The sequence below is a fragment of the Rhineura floridana genome, chromosome 14 (genome assembly GCF_030035675.1).
Source record: "Rhineura floridana isolate rRhiFlo1 chromosome 14, rRhiFlo1.hap2, whole genome shotgun sequence".
Classification (NCBI taxonomy): Eukaryota; Metazoa; Chordata; class Lepidosauria; order Squamata; family Rhineuridae; genus Rhineura; species Rhineura floridana.
The window spans coordinates 35,345,736-35,372,398 of record NC_084493.1 but is presented as its reverse complement, the minus strand read 5'-3'; the positions used below and the strand labels follow the sequence as shown (position 1 = coordinate 35,372,398).

Here is a 26,663-nt window from a genome sequence, read left to right as displayed (position 1 = left end):
ACCATCTACTTTGTGTGAGAGGAGGAGAGAATATTGGCTACAATATTCTTGCTTGTGGGCTTCCCACACACTTCTGAGAGTCTGCGGTGGGGCACGGGAATCTGGACAAGCAGATGGGCCATGGGCCTGATCCAGCAGCCTGGCTCTTCTCATGTTGCACAGAGAAAAAGGCCTCCCAACACTTGTGACCTGGGCTTTTTTAACTGGGGATACCAAGGATTTGCTGGTGACCTTCTGTACACCACTGACTTGTGGCCTGTCCTTTCTGCAGGCGTCAAGGGTCAGCATGGCTAGGCATCTGCCCGGGGCCTGCACCCCAGCTGGGGGCCCACTGACAAGAGCCCCTGGACCTCCTCCTCCTCAGCCATTGGAACTCTGCTTGCCACCTACCTCTTGCTCTAGTGGTGAGAAGGAAGGTGAGCAGAGATGCCACTGCCTGCTTGCTGATTGGCTCTCTGCCAGGCAAGTGAGCCAGGTCTAGTGATGTGGGGAAGAGGAGCACAAGGATGTGTGCATGGTAGTGGCTCACTGAGGGTTGGGGGCCCATGGAGGGGCTCTTCAGCTGACACTTGTGCCCCAAGATGGTAATAGACCCTAAATATGTTGTCCTCCCAGGCACTTGCTTGAGCTGTTGACGTGGTGAGGCCCACCAAGTAGGGAGGGAAATGCTGGTTCTCAGTTCCTCATTTTTCCAATTTTAAATTCAGTTCTCCACATTTCTGCAGCAATTTGTGATTTCTTAAAAAAACCTTCATGAATATTCTCCAGCATTTTACTGTGAATTTCCCCTTAATAAACACATTTTTGTAGGCAGATTTGAGTAATGCACACATTTTCGCGATTTCCTCTAATATAATGCATATTTGTATGTTATTTTCACTCATTTTTATGCCCACCTTTCCTCTAACACACACATTTTTGTAGACCTTGTTTGGTTGGAGAATGGCATTGCAAAATTCAGATCAGCGCAAATTTTGAAGGATGGCTATGTTGAGGTTCTCATATTATTTCGGAAAGTGAGAATTGGATAGGTTCGCCTTGCAAAGTGCACTGAGTTTAATTTCTTGCCCATTCGGACTCCCAAGTAAGCCAAGCGAATTGGGCTGAGTGCAGCTATTTAGGATTGCCCAAGCAGTGCATCTTCTCTGGCAGCAAGTCCTACTGAGGTCCACAGGATGGACTGCTTCTGAGTCTGCAAGCCTACAGACACTTCCTTACCTGAGACGGAGTAAGCCCCAGCCACACTGAACCGAGTGAGCCAGGCCTGGCTGCTGAGCAGACGCGCTTTTGCTTATTGGAAGGATAGATGACCCTGTAAAGCAGTTAACGCTGCCCTGGAAGGCAATCCTCCGGGCACGACGAAGAGGGCTGGCTTCGGAGTAATGCATGCATAGAAGGATCGGGGCCGCACGTCCGGTGGGAGTGCAGTGTTTTGGGGGTGGGGGTCGCCTCCGAGATCTCCCTCCTCTGCTTCTAGCGCCTGCCAAGCGCCGCCGTGCGCTTCGAGAGCAACCGCTGGACCGCAGAGGCGAGGATGAGTCAGAGGCTGCGGCGGGCCGGGCTAGGCTGGGCCGGGCTTGGCTTTGTCTAGGCGGGCTGCGGGCGGGGACTGCGCGGAGCCAGAGGCGAGTGAGGCGGTGGCTGGTACAAAAACCCCACCCCGGGCGCCTCTTACTCTTGCTCAGCCGGGACTCCCCGCCTGTCGCCTGCTCGGTAAGTCTCGCGGGAGGGGGGAGCTGATCGGCGACTCCTTCCACGGGGCGCTCGCCTCGATCCGGCGTGACTCCGGAGTGGAGGGGAAACTTAACTGCCAGTCGGTGGGCAGGAGCCTCTACGCGTTTACTCGGAAAGTAGGTCCCGTTAACTTCAGCGGGGCTTACTGTCGCGTAAACCCGGCTAGCACCCACCCCAGCCTTTCCTTTTTCTGGCTCCGGGGAGGAAGGGAGCCCCCCCCTTCCCCTTGGCGTTTCCCCGAGGGACTGACTTCTGCGTAAACTGGGAGAAGGGTTGCCGGGGGGGGGGCAGCTGGCCCCGATCCCACTGCCGCGTGCATCTGTGAGGGAGCCTCCGGTTGCTGGTCTCCGCGGGGGGGGGGCGCGCAACTGGCCAGGCAAAGCCCTTCCCCTAGAAGACTTTGCTTGACCCCCTCCGGCCGTGGTCGTCGGGGCGCCAGTTAGCTAAAGACACCCCTCCCGAGGCGTGGCCCGGATCCCACGTGGAAGGGCCGGAGCGGGCCGGGGGGGAGCCCTGTGTCTGGTCCAGGGCCCCTTTCCCCCGTAGTTTGAGGTGGCAACGAGCTCGGATCGAGACAAGCCTGGTCGGTTTTTCCTTCCGTCGGGGTGGCACCTCGCGGAAGGGGGCGCGCGGTTGCTCAGCACTCTGCTTCCTGGCAAATGGCTCGTGTGTTTTGCAAGTTCACGGCTCTGAGTTGTCCCAGCCCCTAGTTTTCGTCCTCGCTATTCTGGGCTCACTCCCTGGCCCGGGATAACGGCCCCTCCCTTGCTGTTGCTGGTAAGAGGCCCCGGAGACAGCTGGATTGCGATCTGGAGAACTTGGGATCCTTTGGGGTGAAGGGCAGTTGGATAACGACAACCATCATCATCGTAGTTTTGAATGGTTAGGCTAGGCAAGCATTTGAGTTACACAGAGCTCTTGAGGCAGGTTAAAGAGGTGAGGGTTTCTGGAAAATAAGTCTGTGTAACAAATCTGAAGCTTTGCATGCTTTTGGGATAACAGGTGTTCTAATGGAAAAGAACCACTTTCAGTCTTCTCTCTCCCCCCCCCCCATTCTGGATGGAAGTGCTGCAGTAATAATGGTGATGATAAGTGGAAGTGCCGGAGTGATGCTGTTTGTGCATGCACCCACTCACCCACCCCACTTCCTGCCCTATGTGCTTCCTGGGTGGAGGGACCTGGCACCCACGTTTGAGCGGTTTTCTTTAAAAGAACCCTCCTTGTCTCTGCTATGGGCACCAGGCCTGCCATCCTCTTGTCCAGCTCCCTTTCACCAGGGCTTGTGCAGGAGAACATCCCACTGTCTGGGGGCCCCAATGCACCATTGCCGGCAACGCGGGTGTGGAAGCTGTTCAGGAGCCCTTCCCAAGAGAGGGCATCGCCCCCATGCTGGCTGGGGCCATGTTCATTCCTCCGTTGGCCTTGGCTAGCTGTGGAGATGCCTGCCCACGGCCCTGAATTATAAGTCCAGATTTTGGGTGTGCCCCTTCTCCGTGAAACAGCGTTCCTGTTACATCATTCTGTGCACTATTCTCTCTCCCTCCCCCCTTTCCGAGGTCTGCATGTTGCAGCACGTTTTGCAGTCAGCAAAGATTTGCTGAGAAAAGGCCACACCCGTTCTGCATGGTCCGTGGAGGACAAATATGGATGACTGCAGTGCTTGAATGATCAAAGGGGAGCCTGAATAAAGTCCACAAGCCCCATCTTCCCACTTGGTGGCACACGGAACGACTGCACCGTCTTTGCATGCTTCTTACGGGGCGTCTGTGGGCACAGGTTTACTTGGTTTGTGAACAGAGCCAGCGTTAGCAGGCAGAGTGGTGGACTCCGACGGGGGTTGATCTGGGTTCAGATTCCAGATCTGAGAGATAGCAATTGGCCCATGGACACCCAGTCATTGCTTCTCAGCCTAACACTTCCCTTGCTGGGTTGTTGGGAGGGCAAAAGAGGGAAGTTCTTCTCCCCCCAGCATGTTAACAGCAAAAGCATACTTGTAAAAAAAGAAGTTAAGGCTGCAATCCTAACTCCATGTACCTGGAAGGGAGTCCCATTCAGTTTAATAGGATTTACAGTGAAATCCTAACTGGGTCTGTTCAGAACCAGAATGCTGTAGTTGTCAGGAGAAATTCATAGAATATCTGATTTAAATTAGATTCATTTCTGAAGTATTTTCTGTTGCCTATTTTGTCAGCAGTAAAATATTTATCTTGTTCTTCAGTGGGAAATTAATTCCTACTGCGTAACCTCAAGTACAGAAATACGGTGGTTTCTCTATAAATGTAGAGAAGGGCCTGGATTTCTCTCCCACTCCTCTGACTCGTAAAATATGTGTCTGACAAAGTGGGCTTGAGACTAGAGCACAAAAAGGTCTGCAGCAGTAAATCTGTCTGTTGTTGAGGTGCCACAGGGCTCCTGGTGCCAGGACTTGGCCAATGCTGGCCCTCTTTCTGAAACACTGCAGTATCCCAGCATTCCCCAACCTGGTGCCCTCTAGATATGTTGGGCCACAACTCCCATCAGAAGAGGGCAACCAGAATGATCAAGGGGATGGAGCGACTCCCTTACGAGGGAAGGTTGCAGCATTTGGGGCTTTTTAGTTTAGAGAAAAGGCGGGTCAGAGGAGACATGATAGAAGTGTATAAAATTATGCATGGCGTTGAGAAAGTGGATAGAGAAAAGTTCTTCTCCCTCTCTCATAATACTAGAACTCGTGGACATTCAAAGAAGCTGAATGTTGGAAGATTCAGGACAGACAAAAGGAAGTACTTCTTTACTCAGCGCATAGTTGAACTATGGAATTTGCTCCCACAAGATGCAGTAATGGCCACCAGCTTGGATGGCTTTAAAAGAAGATTAGACCAATTCATGGAGGACAGGGCTATCAATGGCTACTAGCCGTGATGGCTGTGCTCTGCCACCCTAGTCAGAGGCAGCATGCTTCTGAAAACCAGTTGCCGGAAGCCTCAGGAGGGGAGAGTGTTCTTGCACTCGGGTCCTGCTTGCGGGCTTCCCCCAGGCACCTGGTTGGCCACTGTGAGAACAGGATGCTGGACTAGATGGGCCACTGGCCTGATCCAGCAGGCTCTTCTTATGTTCTTATCTGGCTGGGGCTGATGCTAATTGTGGTTCAATTTGGAAAGTCTGGTATGTATACTGCTAGTCACTTCCTTGGAGGCCTCAGGGACAGTGACTCCCCACCGTGGTCTGCAAAGTCATATGGCAGTGTTGTGCAGTGGGCAGAGTGTCACGCTGTAACTTAAAGAGATACAGGTTCAAATCCCCACCCTGTGGTAGGCAATGAGTGACTCTGGGCCAGGTACTATCCCAAAGCCTAACTTGCCTCCTAGGGTAATGGTTAGGACGAAAATGGGTGTGGTGAAACCATGTATACTGCCCTGATCTCCTTGGAGGCAGAGAAATGGTCTGAAGGCCCAGGAGGCCACCACCTTGCTGAAGCGAAGCAGGTCTGGGTCTGGTCAGTGCCTGGATGGAGACCGCCTGGGAACCTCATGTATGCCGCTTTGGGTTCCATGGTGAAAGAAAGGCGGGGTATCAATGTAACAAAGAAATAAAATAAATAGTAATAAATAAAGCCGCCCCCTCCATGAATTGGCAACTGAAGGGCTAGGCAGGACCAAATTGGTCCCAGGACTTCCTGGATTGTATCTACGTTTTACTCTGAGCAGACCCGTTGAAATTTATGAACCTAAGTGAATCATGTTCATTTATTTCAGTGGGTCTACTCTGAGTAGGGCTAGCATTGGAGACAATCCCTGGCCCCTGTTGCTGACTTTCTGATTCTGCCTCCCCTTTATAAAGAAAGCATTGACTGGCAATGAATGTACACCATTGGTGAGGTTATATGAAGCTGCAAGACCAGTTAGTGTCAAGCCACAGTTGACGTGCAATGCGCGGGTGGGTGGAGGTGAAACCTACCCCAGGCTAGCCTGTGAGCAGGCCACTGTTGGCTTGTAGATGCTGACACAATCTTTCCTCTTCTTCTAGCCAAATAAACAGCACTGCAGAAAAAGTTGCACTTTTAAATAATGCTTTCAAAGTCCCCCCCCTCTCTCCTTCCCACTTTGAACTTAATTAAGTCCTGCTGCAGAGCTTGGCATGATCTCATGATGGCTTGCTCTCTTTGTGGGTTCCCTTTCTAGCTGTGGACGGCTGCCTTTTCCTGCAAAATACTTATTAAAATGAGGAATCTTTATAAACGATCCTGTTTTGGTTTAGAGAAGTCTCTCTCTCTCTCTCTCTCTCTCTCTCTCTCTCTCTCTCTCTCTCTCCCTTCCTTCCTGCAGAGGTATAGCTGCTAGGAGCGTCCCTTGGGGCCCCTTGTGCCTCTCTCTTCCTTGCAGCCCACATTCCTCCAGGGCCACACTCAGCCTTCCTTGGAAGGCGCGGTTCATGCAGACAGGCTCAGGGTTTCCATTCGCTCATTGGGAAGACTTCTGAACCATGAGGAGCACCTCCTCCTCCTCCTCCTCCTCCACCCACAAAGGAGACCCTCCTTTGCAGACTAGCACAATGGCTCCAGCCACACCCAGTGAGCGGCTGCCGGGAGCTCCTAGCTCTTCTCCCTTTGGAGATGGCTTCTGATAACTTCTTTCCCAGCCTTTGGCGGCAGCGGCGTGTCCTGACTAAGCTGGTTTAGAACTTGGCAAGGGCAGCAGCAGAGGCAGGAAACTTCAGATCATATAATGGCTTCTTTTTAAAAAGTGGCAATGTTTAGTCAACGATTGGGGTTGGATGAACCCATATCAAAGAAAAGAAACTTTTGACTGACTACAGAGATCCCCACAGTTAATCAGGGGGCAGATTTCTAAACATCCTATTCTTCTGAATGCAAGATTTGTATCCCCCCATTTCCTGACCCAAGCATCCCCCTGACCTCACATTCCCTCTGTTCTCCTGCCTAAGGGAACACACTGCTACAATATGACAGGGGAGCCGACTGTGTAAGCAGAACTTCTTTAAAATTCTGCAGTTTCCTTCATTGGGTGGCAGCCTTGCATTTGTTGGATGCAGCTTTTTGAGGGTCACCAGACAACTCTGTGCCAACCCATAAGGGTGTTGAAGTGGGAAGGCTGAGGGAGATGGCCAGTGATGGAGGGTTCGTGGCTCGCCAAACTCTGCGTGACCCCTATGTTTTCACATGGGACAGATCAGGGCATATTCTCTCTGCCCAGCAGCACCAAGATGGCAGAGCGCTGGTGCTTGGCAGGTGCCCCACCCCTCAGGGGATCAGTGCCCTGGCAAGCGCTTTAGCCTCCTGGCATTGGCAGTGTAGTTTCTGCTCTGAGCTGTGCGACTTTTATTAATTCCTGTAATTCCCAAATCTCCTCTCAGGACCGCCAGGGACTGGCACAGGGATTGCTGAGTGTTCTTAGATGGCATGGGGTGCCAGGGGTGCAGAATGGTGTGTGTCAGAGAGGCGGCTCTCCTGTGAGGTGCGCAGAGAAGTAGCCGCAGTGGGCACCATGAAGGGTAGCAGTTCTGTGTGTGGGCACAATGGGCTGAATGTCTCCCGCTCAGCCTTGCGGACAGAACCTGAGCACCCCTTTTAGTCTAAGCAGTGTTGGGGAATGGGTGGCTCACTAGATGTTGCTGGGCTCCAGCCCTCATCAGCCCTGACCGCTGACCCTGCTGTTCCTCTTCCCTGGTTGGGGCCTCTTCTTCCACTCTTTCCATGTGAATGGGAACGTAATCTACTAAACTGCCATCTTCAGCATACTAGTCACCCAGCCTGTACAGAACAGCCAAAAACCAAGGATTGTACTCAACTCTTACGTAAGAGTAGGCTCGCTGAAATTAATGGACCTGTTGCTCATGTCCGTTAACTTCAGTGGGTATACTCTGAATAGGAGTAGCATTGGATACCACCCCGGGGACTTTGCTGGGTTCTCTCCTGTTGGGCCTGATTCAGAGGAGGCCTGCCAGAGACCCCCTGAAATAATTTGGTTTCCAGTGCATGCAGCTTCCTCTGGGTTGCCCCTAGTGTTCCTCTTCCTCATCGTGCTACACTGCTGTGCTCTTGTCAAGTTTTGAATGTGGGTAGTTCTGAAATGGAATCCCTGCTCAGCTCACTTAGGCCAGCCACTGCCTCTCAGTGTTGCCTACCTCACAGGGTTGTTGTGGAGATAGACTTGGGTAACTTCCATGGATGCTGTCCAGAATGTTTGGTGATACAAATGCCAATAACAACAACAACAATTATTATTATTATTTATTGCATTTTAAGAACCCAAGGAGATATAGGAGGGGCCTGATTATTATACCTTTGCTCCAAGTGTCTCTTTGGAGGTTCAGTGGTTAGCGTGAGCATTTTTTTTAAGCTGTGCATAGCATCCATGGAGTGGGAGAAATGACGACAACTAAGGCTAGAGGGCTGCCTATTGTTTCATAGCCTGTACTATGGGCTGCAGATGTGTCTTCCTCTTAATCACACTGGGCCAAACAGCACAGCCTTCAGTTGCTTCTTCCATTAGGAGCCATGGATTGTATCCAATGTTAGTCCTTCTCAGAGAAAACCCATTGAAACTCACATGTACGACTAACAGGGAAAACCTAGTCCCAGTGGAGGCTGATCCATTATTAGGGCAAACCTCAGTCTGCCCTTAGCCAGCCCCCACCTGCTTTCTTTCCTCCTTACAATCAGTCCAGGGCGTTGGCTGCCTGCCCACCCTCTTCCTCCTCCTCCGTCTGTGTTGTCCCTTGTGGAAAGCGGGGGGGGGGGAAGGACAAGACGAGACCTCATTGGTTCTGCCACCACCTACTGTTGGGCTCCCTGCCCTCTGCCCCACCAGTCCCAATGGGCACCAGACACCATCGCTTAGCTCAATGCAACCTTCAGATTCTACACCTTCTGCTCTTCTTGGCTTAAAGCAGCTCCCAGATCCTGTGTAATTAGCATCTCACAGTTCACAACATCATTATAGCCATGTAGGTCAAGATTTGTGACCTCATCTGTCTCTTAACAAAGACAGCTTTGCAGAATTCCCTTGCTTGCTGTGCATTCTCTCTCTTCTAACCCCCCCCCCATGACCGGCTGTAATAACTTTCCCCTGATTGGCCTCCATTTACTACCCTGTTATGTGGCAACTCAACAGACATTCCATGGGTGTGTCGGCTGAATTGCTGGACTTGGTCATCTTCCCCCTTTCTCCTCCCCCCCCCGCCTTTTTCTTCCTGTCCCAGCAAGCCTGTTTGGCTGTGGTTGTCATTTAATTTAGTAACGGAGCTCTTTCAAAAATCAGTTGATGCTTTGGTTGAAGCTGTCTTTATTGCAATCACTTGCAGTTCTTGATGTAACTGCCAGGGTAAGCCAGGCAGTGACATTTCCCAATTCCTTTAAGTTATTTTTTAAAATGTAAGTTTAAGTGTGTGTGTACACCCCCTTGCAAATAACTCCTTATGGCTTGATAAGGTTTGACTAACGAGTGAAACAGTGGGGTATCTAAATTATTGGGACACCATAGTTAGGACTCTGCATTGCTTAGATGGCTTTGAAAGGAGAGTGAAAGGAGAGTCACAGAGGAAGGTGGCCATTGATAGACCTATTGGGCACAATTATTTTGTGTTTTTCAATGTCTGATAGGTGCTCAACCACCCGAGTTTGCTATTATAGAGAGAGATAGAATTGTGCTGTAAGTCTTCTTTAATTAATTAATTTATTGTAACCCTGACCACCAGTGGTTCTCCTGACAGGAACAAATGCATTACTATGACTAAGATTGCTTGTCTTCTCTGTGCTGACTTGTATTTCTTTCCTTGGACCCAAAGATCAAAGCCCTCCCTGCCCCCCATTGCCATATGAAATTGGCCCCTCCTTTATGTATCGCACCCCTCAGAACTGCTCCATCTGCAGTCTTGGTGGGAAGTAAGTGAGAGGCATGCATGGACGGTCTCTAGGAAAGGACATGGTCCAGGTAGAAATGGACAATCTGTCCGTTGTCTGCTTTTCCCCATTTCCATTCCCCATCAGCTGTGCAATTTATTTTTTATAAAAGTCCATCAAAAAATGTGTACTCATTTTTGTGTTACTGTTCTTTGCAAACCATTTCCCCAATCATAATGAAATTTTATACATTCTTTTAACTAATATTGATGCTTTTCCCTAACATGCACATTTTTGTAAGCATGTTTTGCTTGGAGAACTGCATTCCAACATTCGCAGGAGTGCAAATTTCAAGGGATGGCTGGATTTTGATTTGCTTGTTAGTTTGGGAAGTGAGAATTAGGCAAGTCTGAATTTCTCCCTCCTACCTTGGTCCAGCTTTTCTAGATTGTTCTGGGGATGGGGAGATGGTGGAGGGGGCTCATGACTGGCAGGGGATGGCCAGGATGACCTTCTGGTGGTCCTTCAGATTTACTTTATTTCATGACTGTTGGGGGAGAGGGAGGTAGCTGCTGATTGCCCTTCTCATCTATTACACCTTCGTAGGGTCACACAACTCACTGTCTCTGGGATGTGCTGCTTGATGATGGTTGGCACTTGGCCAGTCCACCTTCAGCATATTTTAAAAGTGAGCTCAGCTGCAGCACACCATGTACCATTGCCAGATCCTGGTTGGCAGCTGAAACATTTTTCTAACCTGAGCAGTTTGGGTGTTCCGTTCTCATGCCTGATCTCCAGGAATGCAAGAGTACAGCCCGAATTCCTTCCAGCTACACCCTTTGCAGAACAACAGCTTCTCCTTCCCAGATTTGGAGACACCCACCCACCCAGCCCAACAGCCATTAGTCTTGCCAAGCTCTGACAGCACAGGAGAAAATAACTTGTTGGAAAACAAAAAAGCAGGTTGAAATCAGCTCATTAACTTTTTTCTTACCTAGCTGCTTTGCCATTTTTAACATCTTCCTTATTGCAAGTTGCCAGTCTTTGTATTTCCGTTCGTTTCTTTTTTTTAAACACCCTTCTAAATAGATCTCCAAGTTACTAGTCCACAAATGCTTTTCTGGCCTGCCTGTATACATGCCACTCATTTGTAGTCTAAAAGAGGCGAGGTTCTAAAATGTCTCTGCTTGGCAGTTGGAGGCAGTTCTTCCTTCCATTGGCAAGAGCGGTGGCTGCTGTAAAATAGAGCCATTTTCATCAGCGTAGTATTTCCAAAAGGGTGCTCCCCAAGACCTGCTAGTTTATTGCAAGAAAAAAATTAAAGGTTGTTAGGCTCCAAAGGAGAATGTCTGCCGTGTCTCTGGCCGGTGTACTGCTGAGGTCTTTCCTGCTACTGGCTACTCTTTGCTGGGGACAGATCAAGGCTCCATGTTGGGTGTAATTTAAATGATCTGCTCACTCTTGATGCAATGTTAGAGTAGAACTCAGGAGAGGCTTCCCATTGTATCTCTGTGTGAGATGCTGCTCTCAGCTGAACTCCATTCAGTGAAAGTGCACACACCCAGCCAGCCACCTCTGCGCAACCACAGGGCAGGGCCGGATTAAGCTGAGGAGGGCCCCTAGGCTGATTGGTGTTTGGGCCCCGTTCTCCTCTTAGGCAATATGCGCGCGCTGGTTTGCCATCAATCAAGATGGCAGCTGAGGTTTCCCTAAGGGGCTGAAGCCTCTGCTGCCATCTTGGTTGATGGCAGCAATGTGCACGTGTAGCACGCATGTGTGCCATCAACCAAGATGGCGGCAGAGGCTTCAGCCCCTTAGGGAAACCTCAGTCGCCATCTTGATTGATGGCAAACTGCAAAAAACAGCAGAGAAAAAGGTAAGTGAAGTGGGGGGATGGCGGGCGGTTAGGAAGCTCTTGTCCCGCGACACGGGCCCCCAAGAGCTCCGGGCTCCTAGGCTTCAGCCTACTAAGCCTAATGGATAATCCAGCCCTGCCATAGGGGATTGGGTCCTTTTGAGGGTAGTTATACCAGGGTTGCCAATCTGGTGCCCTCCAGATCATAGAATCAGAGAATGGTAGAGTTGGAAGGGGCCTATAAAGCCACTGAGCCCAACTCCCTGTTGTTGGAGCACCTGTCATCCCTGGCCATGGACCATGTTGACTGGAGCTGATGGGAGTCCAACAACATCTGGAGGGCACCACGTTGACAGCCCATGCTTATACACTCTAACAGTAAAAAAAACCTTGGGAGTAAGAGTTGAGTTTGTTTCCAGTTTTAATTTAGGGTGATGGAGTGACTCTTTACTGTGAGAAGTGTTAGGAAATTTTGTAATAGTATTTTGGCATTTGCTTCTTTTAAATTTCATGTCAGTGGCGACTCTTTGTCTTTTGGTGCTTAAGTGTGGCTGTTTTTGTTTTTTTTCTCCTTGGCTGGTCTCAGCCTAAGACTTCAAAATGAGCCATACAAGTCTTGACTCTAAAGATGCTGCATGGCTCCAGTACTCAACAGTAATTGGCTAATGGTATATCTTCACCTTCCCACCTCTGAAAGCCACCGGATTAGGCAGGACTGACATATATCCTCTGAACTACTCCTTTCCATTGTTAATGCCTTTGCATGGTGCCTTTGGGATATGATTTGCATGCAGTTGCTTTTTCCCCCTTTTTCTCTAGAAAAGGGCATATTTTTCTTTTATGGGGCTCCAGAGTGGTGTGTGTGTCTGGGCAGCGCCAAGTCTGTTCCTTGGCAAAGCCTCCTTCCCACGTTTCACTCGCTGCCACACCCTTAATTGCTCATCTGTTAATTGTACATTGGTTCTTGTTGAGTTGCCTTGGTCTCTGCCAGTATTATAACTGTGCCCTCTGTTGGGAGTTTTTTTTAAAAAAAAAATATCCTCAAGTATATCTTGACAGTGATTCCTGTCCTTGCATAGCAGTCCGTCCTCATTTAATTCATATTGATCAGCCCACAACCATTTATGCAACCAGCCTTTGTTCTCTATAAGAAACACTTGTTCCTCCTTCACCTTTCATGTTTTTGAACATTCAGTTTAACTGGGGAGACTCTATTCTTCTTGTGTTGAAGAGCCTCTCCCCAGGAGTGGCCTCTCTCCTTGCAGGAGCGGCAAAGGCTTCTGAGGGTCAAAGCACACACCTTGGTGAACTGTGGCTTTCTATTTAATGCCCATTTAAAAAAAATGTAAACAGCCGCAGCAGGGCCCCTAATAATTTTAGGGCTTGTAGCATGCAGGAGCAGATACCATGGACCGCAAAAAAGACAAATAATTGGGTATTAGAACAAATTAAATCAGAACTATCACTAGAAGCTAAAATGATGAAACTGAGGTTATCATCCTTTGGACACATCATGAGAAGACATGATTCACTAGAAAAGACAATAATGCTGGGGAAAACAGAAGGGAGTAGAAAAAGAGGAAGGCCAAACAAGAGATGGATTTATTTCATAAAGGAAGCCACAGACCTGAACTTACAAGATCTGAACAGGGTGGTTCACGACAGATACTCTTGGAGGTCACTGATTCATAGGATCACCATAAGTCGTAATCGACTTGAAGGCACATTACAACATCATGCAGGAAGGAGAAATGCAACTGGTGGCTCTCCTTCTGCAGTCTGGTGTGGTGTTGTGGTTAAAGTTTTGCACTGTCCAGCTTTTGCCAACCTGGCCCCCTCTAGATTTTCGGGCTGATGGGAGTCATAGGCCAAAACATGGAGGGTATGCGTTTGGTGAAGGCTGGACTAGGACCTGGGAGACCTGGTTTCGTATCGCCAGCCAACCATGGAGTTCACTTTGGGACACTCACACTCTCCCAGTCTAACCTACCTCACAGGGTTGTTGTGTAAAATGGGGAAGAGGAGAGCCATGTGCTCCACCTTGAGCTCCTTCAAAGAAAGAAGGGATATACATGTAATAATTAAATAAAGAATGAAAATAGCTTCTTTGAAGCTTCTGTTGCATTGGGAGGAAATCCCCCCACTGCCATTTTTCTTTGCTGGGATATTTGCAGAATCGGGGAAGAGCAATGTTTGTGACTTTATGAGCATCCTCCCTTGACTGCTGTCTAAAACATGTTTTTCTTTGCAGACGGCCATTCCAGTGAAATTCAAGCTGTGAACACGCTAGTCACCCAAAGTAAAGCACTTCCATTGGCCGCACCTGGAGGGGCAACAGGTTGATCTGCTGAACAGTTGCAAAATCTGTTTGAAGCCGATTTTTTTTTTAAAAAACACTCAAGCTGATCCCACAGTAAAAACGTGCAGGGTTTGACTAGCATTGTAGAACCGGCAGAACAGTAAGTGTGTCTCTAAGTGTCTCTGCAGCCTGTTTTAGTTCTTGGATGGTTGTAGTGCTAAAACATATTTACTTGAATTCCCTCTCCCTTGTTTGTTCCAGGTTCTTTCAAGATGTCAACGGTCCACGAGATCTTAAGCAAGCTCACCCTTGAGGGAGATGTAAGGATTGCTTTATTACCCCTCTCTTCCTCTCCCCCCCCCCGCTGGCATACATATGATGTATTTACTGGAGACATGTCTCTTGTGAATGACACTCCCCCCCCATAATTACCTTGTGAATGAACCCCAAAGTATGCCGTGGCCTAAGGCAATGCCACACATTCTAGGGCAAAAATCCACGCATTGTTGTGTGGGCGGTTTGGGTGCATTTGTCTGGTCACTTGGGTCCTCTCAATACAAGTGCCTGCTTCTGAAGGCTGCTCGCTGTGTCTCGCCAGGATTCTCTGCTATGTTCTTGCAGTTTCCCAATTTGGGGGTGATTATGCTTTTATTAAATTTATTCTGTGCCCTTCCTGCCAAAGGAGTCCAGCTCTGTGGCTTGTTTCATGCTTTGCATGCAGAAGTTCAAAGTGCAGGCCATGCGTCTCTCCTTATAAGCAGTTCAGCAGCACGTAATGGGAAAGGCCCCTCTGAATATGCTGGGGAGGGGGGGCACTGCCAGTCAGAGAAAACCATGCTGGGCTCGGATGTGGAGCGGGGGCTTTACTCCGTATAAGGCAACTTCACACGTCCAGATATTCAGGCATACCCTGAACAATGGGTGGTGTAGCATTTGAGTCCTACTCAGAAAGACTCACTGAAATTAATGAACCTATATTAGTCATGGCTATTAACTTAAATGGGACTATTCTGAATAACACTAACATCCAATCCACTATTGCCCAATGATTCGGGCTGAGAAACTCTTTTGAAAATAGGGGCTGTATTCAACGGAATAGTTATACTGGCACAAGCGCCATAGGATTCCCTTTTCCCCCTACTCGTATCCTGTGCCATCCCCAAATCTGCTCTGGAGGGTTGGGGGAATGTTCACTTGTGCAAGAAATCCTTGCACTAACAGAACACTCACCAACCCTAGGGAATTTTTATACTTGCACAAAATAAATCTTTTGAGGTATAAGAACGTGCCTCTAATTTCAGTTCAGGGTAAAAAAATAAGCTTCGGTTATCAGAAGTTTGGGAAATGCTCTTTTTATGGAACATCCTCACTCATCTAGTTTTGTCTGAGGAAGCATAGTCTTGCATCAGAGCTGTTTTTCCATTCAAGACCAGTTTTGGGTAGGGAAAGAAGGATCTGTCAGTTTCAGTTCTCTGTTTCTCATTTTTCCAGTCTTAAATCTGGTTTTCCCCACTTCTGCAGCAATTTGCAATTTTTTAAAAAGAAATATCTTCATGAAAGTTCTCCAGCATTTTAGTGAGAATTTCCCCTGCTAAACACATTTTGTATTATGCAGTTTTGACTAATGGAGACATTTTTGCAAGCAATTTCTCCTAATGTAATGCATTTTTGTATGTTATTTTCACGAATATATTTGTTTTTATGCATTTTCCAAACATTACTTAGTTGGAGAATGATATCGCAAAATTCAGATAAATGTGAATTTTGAAGGATGGTTGTGTTTTGGTTTTTGAGTAGTTTCGGAAAGTGTGGAATTGATAAATTTGGCTTTAAATGCAAACTGAATTGAATTTCTCACCTATCCCTAGTCTTGGGCAATCTGACCGTCAGTGGCTCCTGGGCAGCACAAGGTATTTTCAGTTACCTGCTGCCTGATCCTTTGAACTATAGATCGCAGGGACTGAACCTGGTTCTTACTACATGCAATGCAACTGAGCTGTGAAATGCTCCCAAACGCGTTGTGTTTGATAGTAAAAGAATGTGTTTTTATTTTGGGAGCTGTCAGCTTCTCTATGGGTGCAGTTTAACTTTTCCACCCACTGGTTGTTTTTGGCATCTGAAAGGAGCAGATTCTTCTGGAAAATAATGTGCGCTGTGCATGGGGTGGCAAAAGGCCAGGTTCTGCCTTGGCTGAGAAAGGTGGGAATACGGAAGAGGCAGCGGTTAGCTGGGTTTTGTTTTTAAATATGTTTATGCCTTTCCCCTGGAGTCCTGGATTTTCAAAAGAGGGCCTCATTGTGGCTGTTTAGCAAGCCTTACTGGAGAGGAGGGGGGTGGCAATGTTGTGGCTAAGAGTGCAATGCCCATCCTGCACAAGATCTTTTCTGACCATTAGTCCTTTTCTGTTTAAAGATTGCAATAGGTGCAAGTACACTTTTGGCTTGGGCGTGGTTTGCAAAGGGAAACGAACCTTCACTGGAGTAATTGGATGGAAGGATCTGTCAGTTTTTCTTCTCTCAGTTTCTCTTTTCTGATCTTAAATGCGGTTTTCCACAGTTCTGCAGCAATTTGCATTTTTTTTCAGAAAAGAAAATCCTCATGAAAATTCATCAGCATTTTAGTGTGAATTTCTCCTAATAAACACATTTTTCTATGAAGCTTTGACTAGTGTAAGCATTTTTGCAAGCAACTTCTGTTATTATAATACATTTTATATGTTATTTTCACTAACATTTAATTTTTTATGTACACTTCCCCCTAATATAGGCATTTTTGTAAACATTGTTTGGGGAACTGCATAGAACAATTTGGATAAGTGCAAATTTTGAAGAATGGCCTTGTTTGGGTTCACACGTTGTTTCTAAAAGTGCAAATTAGATAAATTCACCTTTAAATGTGACTTGAATTTCTCCCTCACTCCTAATCTGGGGTACTTTATTTGGGGGGAGGAGGATTGCTTGCATCCCTGTTGCTGTGTTGCAATACCTCCTAGTGTGAGCTGTTCTCTGGCAGTGGTACAAGTAGAAAAGAATACCCATCTTTTGCAGGCATTCTTTCTCTTGTTGCGCCATTTCCTCCTATTTTTGGCAACGCCCTTGTGTTTCAAAAAATTGATTTTATTTATTGAATGCATTTGGGTGCAGACTTTTTATTTCAAAAACGACCTGTAGGATGGTTCACAGACACATCTTTTTTTACATCGGAACCTGTGGACCTCTGGATGACTCCCCTTATCATCATCCCTGGCTGTTGGCCAGTCTGGCTGAGGCTGATGGGAGTTAGAGTTCAGCAACATCTGAAGTACACCAAGTTTCCAGTCTTTGATTTTTGTATTTGTCCTGTTCAGTGAGATCAGAAAGTAGCACCATAAACTTTCACCGTAGAGGCTACAGTGACTTTCCTCTTACGAGAGTAGAGCTTGAGACAATTTGAGATGTAGGGCTTTAATGCTAATTCCCCTCTCCTTCTCTCCCACAGCATGCTCTCCCTCCAAGTGCCTACGCCACAGTCAAGGCATATGGAAACTTTGATGCTGATCGTGATGCTGCAGCCCTCGAAACAGCCATTAGGACCAAAGGTAGGGCAGGGGAAAAGCCCTCTATCTTACATTGGAAACTACTATTTCCCTGTCTTCCCACCACTGGAAACAGGTTGCTGGGTTGGATGGATCTTTGCTGTGATTCAGACTGCCTCTGTTACATTCTCAGGTTAAATGACTGAATTTATGCTCCACAAGTTTGAACCTCTTATTGTCCCCTGATGCAAATTTTATTTTAGAGCAGGGATGGAGAATCTGTGGCCCTCCACATGCTATTGGACTCCCAACTCCCATTGTCCTGGCCATTGGCCATGCTGACTGGGCTTGTTGGGAGTTGGAGTCCAACAACATCTGGAGGGCCAAAGGTTTCCCTGGCTTAGAGCCTGAGCCCACCCATAAGGAGCTCACTTTGGGTAGCAAAACATTCTTCTGGCCTACAAGGTGGGTTAAGATGAAAGAGATTTGAACTATTTTTCACTTGTGCTTTGAGCTTCTTACCTTTAACTTCTTAGATAAGGATTTGATGATGGTTGCCCCATAGTTAAACAGCTTGGTCTGTGGCTGGGTAAAGATCTGAACCCTGATCTTCCCTCTCTTTGTCCAAAACTCTTAACCACTATACTGTTTATATAAATGTTTTGTCATTGGTGTGTTTGCTCCTGTGGGCCCCTTCAGGAGGAAGGGTGAGATATAAATCCAATAAATAAACATCACACAGGATCAAGCAGCCCAAAAGTCTCCTCTACACTCTTTTTCTGTAGAGTAAGTAGTACCTGGGACACAAGTGTTGTTCTTGATAACTTTGTGGATAACGCAGTTATATAGTTTAGACACTAGGTGGTCCTGGATTTCATTGATGGAGTCAGGAGTTTTCTGTGTCTCTTGTTGTTGGACTGAGACAATAACTTTCTTGTATGCCTTCCATGACAATCATATTAGTGGCCCATGTCTCCTCCAAGAAGTTCAGACTAGTGGACATGGTGGAAATAATCCCATTTTAACTTCACAACAACTCTGTGTGTGTGTGTGTGTGTGTGTGTGTGTGTGTGTGTGTGTGAGAGAGAGAGAGAGAGAGAGAGAGAGAGAGAGAGAGAGAGAGAGAGAGAGAGAGAGAGTATGTGTGACGGGCTCAAGGCCAAGCAGGGCTTTCCAGCAGTTTTCCTGTCAGAGGCCTAGGCGTGGATTTTGGAAAAAGCTGCAGCAAGTGTTCTAGTGTTGACATTACCCTTTCGTCTCATGATGCTTTCATAGCTAGGCTGTCTTTCCTAGTTGGTACATGCCAGACTTTGCAAAAGCAGTTTTTGGGCTGTGGTTTTGGGCTGTGAAGTCTCTGCGTGCTTTAGCATGGGGATGGGCCTAGCCTCGCTTGTGTTGAATGTTAGATTGTAAGCCTCTCAGGGCAGGGACCTGTCATCTTGTACTCTATAAAGTGCCAAGTACACACATAGTGGTTTATTTATAAAAATAATGTTACAAGCAGAATCTGCAACAAAATGTTGGAGTCTCCAGTGCTCCTGTTCATGGCTGGAACTCCAGCCCTTTAAAGATAATCCATTCTCTCCATCACCACCCCAAACATGATCATTCTGCACACTCACTTCTCACTGTGCTGGTTTTGGGGCTCCATGATTCTTCTGACAAACTTTGAGGTACCCCCAAGCCTGCTGTCCCTCATCATGTGTATGAAGGGCTTATGTATACTGCGGCACTTGAACGGAAGTGGTTACTAGTAGATATGACGTGTGTGGCACTGTGAGTCTGAATTGCACCATTCCCCCAGCCCACCCCCAAGCAACCACCACGGTGCCTTGGTAACCCATGAATTGGGAGCGGCATTGCAAACCTTTGTGGCATTGCATCACATCCCCAGTTGGCTTGAACAGGATTGTTCCTTAGCTGATGGACCTTTATTCTACAAAACTGACCATACTTCAGGTTGCCTGGCAGAAGGGGGGGATAACTGTGCAAAATAAGAATTCACCAAGTTTCCAGAAGTGGGGGTGCCCTGTGGAGGCAGCATTTGCTGTATGGAACATTACAGTGGTCGCTGAACAGTGGCGAGAAGCGATTGCATGTCTCTTCACTGTACCTGAGAACAAAAACTTGGAGCAAAATAACTTAACTCTTGGAAATGATTCCGCTGGCCTCACGTGATTGAGAGCCACACCTTAACATTTAAAAATCAAAAGCCGATGCAGTCGGTGCACCTCTTCTCTTCCCGCACCCCCTTTGTATATGGTATACATGATGCATAGTTTACATTTTATTTTACTTTTAAAAAGAACATGCATGTTTGTGGCCCTTGTTGTGGGGGGTGAGGTGGGGAGAAGCAAAAGCTCTTGGGACCCCAAGAACACCACAGCTTACATCCTCATGTTTTTTTTTCTTCAATTCTTTCCTTTCCCTTTATTCCAGTTTTTTTTAAAGTGAAAAGAGAATACCTGCTTTATCGTTTTTCTTTTGCTAGAATATAGATATTGCCCAGGGGTGTAGTGGATGCAGTTGTCTCTTTTTCTTTTTTTATGTGAGATGTCACACTGAAATCTCCCCCACACAGACCTTTTGATTTGAAAGGTAATTGGCCACACAAACACTTGATGCATAAATGGGGTAGACACTTTTATCCACAAATATGAAGTTCTGCTGTCTCCTGCTGGAGCTTTTCCCCTGAAGGTGGCATTGGGGGAAGATGTGCCTTTGGGGCCAAGAGTTAATATATCGTTGCTTAACAGGAGGCTGGGAGATGGTGCACCTGGCCCTGAAAGGATGCTACAGCTCAGAGCTGCAGTAACCCTCTTCCTTGGAGCCTTTCCTTTCCAGGCCACTTTGCCTAAATGTCACGCCTTCTATTTCGCTGCACAGTCCCTCTTGCCTTGCCTCAAAGCCCTGGTGGACCATGTCAGCAGACCTGCTGGGTCCAGGAAGGTAACATTAAGAAGCGGCCAGGAATGCCTGTTAGCCAGCAGACTAAAGAGTCTTTCTGCCCACAAGATTGATTGGAGCATTGCAGTTGGAGACTCACAAACCACCGTGCCTCCCTCCTGCCCATACGTTTTTTTTTTATTTAAAAGAAGAATTCTGAGTTCCATTCTTCATTGAACAGCTCACTGCCCCACCCGCCTCTCGGCAGCTATGAATCAGCATCCTGCTTAGGGTGCATTCTTACTCTGAGATGCCAGCCAAGCCGTTCCCCTCACCCCGCCCCGCAGTACACCAGAAGAACCAACAGGGCCTCTCCCATGATCTCTGCAGACTTTTGGAAAGGCATTCTTCGTTGTGGGTTGCGACTTTCCCCAACTGCCACCTTCACACCCCTCTTTCTGGAAGCTGTTCCTTAACCCCTTTTTGTCAGGTGCTTCCTGGATCCCCCCCATCTGTAATCTCGACATGGTTGAAACAGGAGAGCTGCTCAGCACCTGCCAAGTCTATGAATGAATGGGAAGAGTTTATGTATTTATACAGCTGAGGGGGGGGGAGGTTTTTCTGAGCGTGCACATGATCATCTAATTACACTTGATGTCTAGCAGCAGAATGTGTGAAGGGATTCCTTTGCATCCAATCCTTTGGGTGCCAGACTAAAGCATGTTTTAATCTATCCAGCATTTTAAATTGCCTACATGCATAACATTTTAATTGTAATCATAATTTTTATTATTGTATTGCATACATTTATTATTGCATTGCGAATTGCTCTGGAATTTGATGAAAGATGTTGTTGTTAAATGCGTTCAAATATTCTGTCTGCATCACTAGCTCTGTGTGCTGGGCCATTCACACACAGACGATCTTCTGCAGTCTGTTCCAACTCTGTACCTCTAGGACAGCATTATGGGAGTGCTTCTATATTTTCCTAAGGCTTCAGCATTTAATGAATAATCAGTGAGTAATCCATCTTTTAAAAAAACTTTTCAGTATTTACTACACGGTTAAAATTGGGGACGTATTTGAACCGTGTAGTAAATATTGAAATATATTTTAATACAAGCACTTATGGAAACTGCAGGTGCCCAGAGGCTCCTTCTTTGCTCTTGCCCAGGAGCGGATGCCTCTTCTACAATAATGGCAGTTGTAGCTTGTACCTGAGTCATCTAAAAAAATATATTCTTTTTTACCCCTATGCAAATATAAGTAAGCCATTGATTGTATGAGTAGTAGTTGATTTATCAACTTGGGTTTTTTTTTAGGTGACTGTTCTACTGTTTCTCCTCCACAACATCCTTGTGTGGCAGGTCTAAGCTCATTCAGCAAGGGGTTTGAACCCAAACTGCTCTGGCGGAAATCCAGCATTTGTCACCACTTTGGCTCTTGTGCTTATTCCTATGGCACCCCTCACGTGTTGCTGCAGTGATTCATGTTCTGCCATTTGTATGAAATGTCCTTGCAACCCTAGTCCAATCCCATGAGGATCCTGTGATCACAGCTCTTGGTGGACTGAAATCTAACACCAGGAAATGCCAGCTAATTAGTAAAAGCTGGCTGAAGCTATTTTGTTGCCTCCAGCAGCAAATCCTCAGTAGCATTCTTTCCTCACTAATTAACCCTTGGCACAATCTCCTGGGAAGTTCTGCAGCACAAGACCCTCTGAATGGGATCTGTGTATCATTGCAATAGTCTTTCTATAGAGTTCAGGGGTTTGGGGCTTTTATTTTTTTATTTTTTTTAAAAAAGCTTCTAGTCCTCAAGAGTGGAAGCAGCATTGCCATTTAGGAAATGTAGGCAGACTGCAGTACTGTGCTTGCATTATTCCTGCTCTTCATACAAAATCAGAGTGGGTTCACAGATAAAAGTGTAAAATACACAGCAACAAAAAATGGTAAAGCATTAAAATCACAAAAGTATGGCTGATAGCTCACAATAGAACTGTGTTACCCACTACGTAGAAGCTAACGCTTTTTCACTCCTTGCCCCCTTTTACTTTTTGATCTAGAAATTTTTAAAGTAGCTATCTTGCTTTTATCGTTTCATCCTTGATCTGAAGAACAGGGATAGGCATGGATGGGAATTATTCCTGCTTTCATTTTCCCCCCAAATGGTACGACAGCCTCCGTTCCTGAGGACTAGAAGCTTCTTTTCCCCCATTTAATAAAAGCAGTGATCCCCAGAACTCTTAAAGAAGCACAACAAAAGACCACATGAAGTTTCTTGGGTCAGTGATGCTCAAGTGGATGGGTTGATGCTGCTGTTTAAAGGTTATCAGTTCCGAAAAAAAAATCTCAACAATTTTGACACACGTCTTTGGAACAACATGTTGAGACAAGAGAATGCAACCATTTTCTAGAGGAATTGAGTGCAGTTGCTGGTTGAATTTGAGAATCCCAATGAGACACAACAGTATAATGTGATGCCATTAAATCAATTGAAACTAAGGAAAAAGTCTGACATAAAAGGAAAGTGTTGACTCCTCTTAATTGCCTTTTGTAATCAGCTTGGTTTAGGTGTGTATAACTGGAATTTCTCTCTCTCTCTCTCTCACTCTCACTCTCACTCACTCACTCACTCACTCACACACACAGACACACACACAGAGTTTAGAAAAGTTACTTTTTTTGAACTACAACTCCCATCAGCCCAATGCAGTGGCCATGCTGGCTGGGGCTAATGGGAGTTGTAGTTAAAAAAAATAACTTCCAAGCTCTCTCTCTCTCTCTCTTCTCTCTCTCTCTCTCTCTCTCTCTCTCTCTCTCTCTCTCTCTCTCTCTCTCTCTCTCTCTCTCTCTCTCTCTCTCTCTCACACACACACACACACACACACACACACACACACACACACACACACACACACACACACACACACACACACACACACACACACACACACACACACACACACACACACACACACACACACACACACACACACACACACACACACACACACACACACACACACACACACAATCAACCTGTGAATTTGGGAAGCCATTTTGTAGGTAAATAGTTTAGAGAAAATACGCAGATAACAATTCTTGCAAGCTAGACTTTGCATTGAGCAGGTGACTGCCAGTCTAGCATCCTTCCCTGACCTGTAAGCAGCACAGATGCTTCCTGGAATGGTTTTCCAACCTCCTTTAGAGAGCCAGGAAGAGGCAGAGGCTTTTGCATGCTGTTAAAAGTGGCAGAGTAGTGGATGGATCTGACCAATGGCACAGTCGACGAGCAAGTTCTCCTAGCGAGCCTCATTGAGCTCATTCTCTTTGTTACTTATTTTATTAATTTGAAATATTTATAACTTGCCCTTTATGTACCAGGGCAGAATTTTGAACTGCAGTAAAAATTTCCTTCCAGATAATAAAATAACAATGCCTACTAAAATACCCTGTCAGGGAAATGGCAGGTAAAAAAATAAATAAATACCAGAGCAGATTAAACTCTGATCAGCTGATTAGTGGGATGCTCTTTGGAGACAGCATGACCTGTAGCGGTTAACGTCTTGCACAAGAGAGGCCCAGGGATGAATCTCTGCTGAGCCAGGAAACTCAATGGGCCAGCTTGGGCCAGCTGTTCTTTCTTTGACCAATCTATGGGTAGAGACACACTCACTGTTCTGCTGGCTCCAGTGCGTCTCCACCTTATGAAAACAGGGGCACATGACGCTAGTCAAACCCCGCCCCTTTTTACTGTAAAATCTGGTGGGAGCAGCTTGAGTGGGGTTTTCTTTAAAAAATCAGCTTCAAAGAGATTTCGCAACTGATCAACAGATCAATCTGTTCCCCCTCCAGGTGTGGCCAAATGGAAACCCTTTGTTGTAGGCACCTCGAGTGCTCGCAGCCTACCTCACAGCATTGTTGAGGATTAAAAAGAGGAGTGGCGAGAATCTTTACGTGCCTCTCAGCTTTTTAGATGAAGGGTGGGATAAAAGTTAAATATTTTCTATAACAACGTATTGTAGTAGAAGCAAATCATTCCTTTTTTTTCCACACGGACAGCTAAACATCTCAAACTAGTCCTGAATAGTTGGAATTCGGGGCTACACTAGATGATAAGTTGCTTCCGTGACTGTCATGCTCTGGTGGATGCCCTCCGGAGTTTGGCTGCCAGTCCCAGGAGGTATAAGCCTTGTGTCAGAGTACTCACCAAGACAGGCAGGGTTGCTGGTGCAGATAAAGTATATGAAGTGCCTAACATGTTATATAACGAGATACCTAGAGAGGTAGTGGGCTCTCCAACACTGGAGGCATTCAAGAGGCAGCTGGACAGCCATTTGTCAGGAATGATTTGGATCCCTGCATTGAGCAGGGGGTTGGACTTGATGGCCTTATAGGCCCCTTCCTACTATTCTCTGATTCTATGATATGTTTCTGCTGCTATTTATTTTATTTTTTTTCTTCTGAAAGTTTTGAGGATTTTTGAAAACCCAGCTGGACATGGGCTTGCCTTTCAAATGACAATACAAGTGCTGGGTCAAACTTGGCAATGATCCTTTGCTTGTTCGTTCTTTCTCTTTGCAGGTGTGGATGAGGTGACCATTGTCAACATTCTGACAAACCGCAGCAATGAACAGCGTCATGACATTGCCTTTGCTTACCAGAGGAGGACTAAGAAGGTACTGAGGGAGGCCAAAAGCTACACTATACTGCAGGAGGTAGACCTCTCCTCCTTCTCCCATGAATCTGTTAAATCACCTTTTAAAGATCTCTAAAGCAGTGGCCACTGTCATGCCTTGTAGCAGCAATTTCCATGAGCCAGACAAAGCCAGCCTGATGGATTCCCAAATTCCATCGGCCCTAGCCTACGTGGCTAATGGTCAGGGATGATGGGAGTTGTAGTCCAAAATCCGGAGGTCACCTTCTTGGCTACCCTGCCCTAAGCTAATGCTGGGTTATGTGCAGAAGTACTTTCTTGTGTCTGAACTGCATCTATGACCAATACACTTTACTGGGTGTTCATGCATCATTTTATTGTGAGAGGGAGGATCAACATTCTTCTCTCCATGTTATTCACAGGCTGAGTTCTCACGTAATGCTAAGTCATGATTTGCTCAACAAAGCATCCCACAGATGGCCAAACAAGTTGTGACTTGTTTGTCTAAACCTTGGTTTGTCCTGCTCTTGCCTCATGCTGCTGTAGCTTAGTGGGTGTCTGGGATGGGGAGGCCAAGCAAACCATGGTTAGCAAACATTCTGGGTTCAGATATAAAGCCAAACTATAGTTAAAATAAGTCATTGTTCATAAGCCAACAACAATGGCTTCATATCTTGGTTTGTTGGCAGAAAACTATGGTAAGCCTACTAGGTTGTGTCTGTGTATTCAAACACACTGAAATTAGCCTGACAAACCATGGTCACAATTTCATAAGCCATTGTACTGTCCTACTTTAGTTGTCTCTCCCACCTCTCAACTACAAAGCCACATTGCTTTAGCCTTTCCTTGTGCTTCCACATCTTGGTCATTCTGGTTGCCTTTTTCTGTACCCTCCACAGCTTTATAAGATCCCGCAGATAATACAGGAGTGAGTGCTTCTTTTTTCTGATTCTAGTTTAACTAACCACAGTTTATAATAATGATAATTTTTAGCAATACAGACAATAATTGAAATGACTGGCTAATCGGTTTGAACAGCTGCAAAGGCCTATTGGCATAAAAAGGTCTTCAAGAGACATCTGAAGGTCAAAAGCAAGGACACCTGCAGAATCTTTGCTGGAAGAGTGTTCTGCAGCATGGAACCGGTGACATTAGATGCCCACAGCCAGTGCCCGTTGTCAATTCTGTTTGTATTTTCCACCTGGACACCAGAATGGTGGGGAAAGGATGTAGCTTAGTGGTAGAGCATCCGCTCTGAATACAGAAGGTCCCAGGTTCATTCCTAGCATTTCCAGATGGGTCTGGGAGAGACTCCTGCCTAAAATCTTGGAGAGATGCTGCCAGTCAGTGTAGGCAATACTGAGCTAAATGGACCAATGGTCTGACTCAGTATAGCACAGCTTCCTTTGTTCTTAATCTTTGCATCCACAACATAATCTATGGAATATATGAGCATTGCCTCACAGGTTAAAGCTCTCATCTACGTTACCATTCTCGACGATTGTTCCAGCTTTCACAGTTGTTACTGGTCTCTCATTTTCCATCCTGGCCTCCCACAGTCAGGATAAACCTCCAATTAAGACAGGGTGTCTCGATGCCAAAGGATTCTGAGAGACTGGAGAATGTGCCAACAGGCGACAGTCCAATTCCTGTATGGAAAAATACAAGTCAGAAGTAGAGGGAAAGGAAATGGACGCAAGATGACTTTCCCTGTATGAGTTTCCTAGGGAAGAAAAGTTTTTCCACTGGATTTTCTTGGAGACAATACAGATACTTAATTAGTGTTCTTCAGGATAAAGATGGTAGTCCTGTGCATTTTAAAGACAGGATGTATCCAAAATACCCTTTGAAATCAAGTGTGAGGGTTACATTCAGC

The 26,663-nt window shown here is 46.5% G+C and overlaps 1 protein-coding gene across 2 annotated transcripts in view; it reads left to right on the top strand.

The window, feature by feature from the left end:
* The first annotated feature begins 1,603 nt into the window (after window positions 1-1,603).
* ANXA2 (annexin A2) overlaps window positions 1,604-26,663 on the top strand; it is a 43,743-nt gene continuing 18,683 nt past the window's right edge. The window contains exons 1-5 of one of the 2 annotated variants that reach the window (XM_061594811.1): window positions 1,604-1,713; window positions 13,681-13,888; window positions 13,990-14,048; window positions 17,206-17,305; window positions 24,715-24,809. In XM_061594811.1, the coding sequence (XP_061450795.1) occupies window positions 14,001-14,048; window positions 17,206-17,305; window positions 24,715-24,809 (243 nt within the window). In that variant the 5' untranslated portion in view covers window positions 1,604-1,713; window positions 13,681-13,888; window positions 13,990-14,000. Of the gene's footprint in view, window positions 1,714-13,680; window positions 13,889-13,989; window positions 14,049-17,205; window positions 17,306-24,714; window positions 24,849-26,663 lie in introns of both variants that reach the window. The other variant, XM_061594810.1, reaches the window with a different exon arrangement.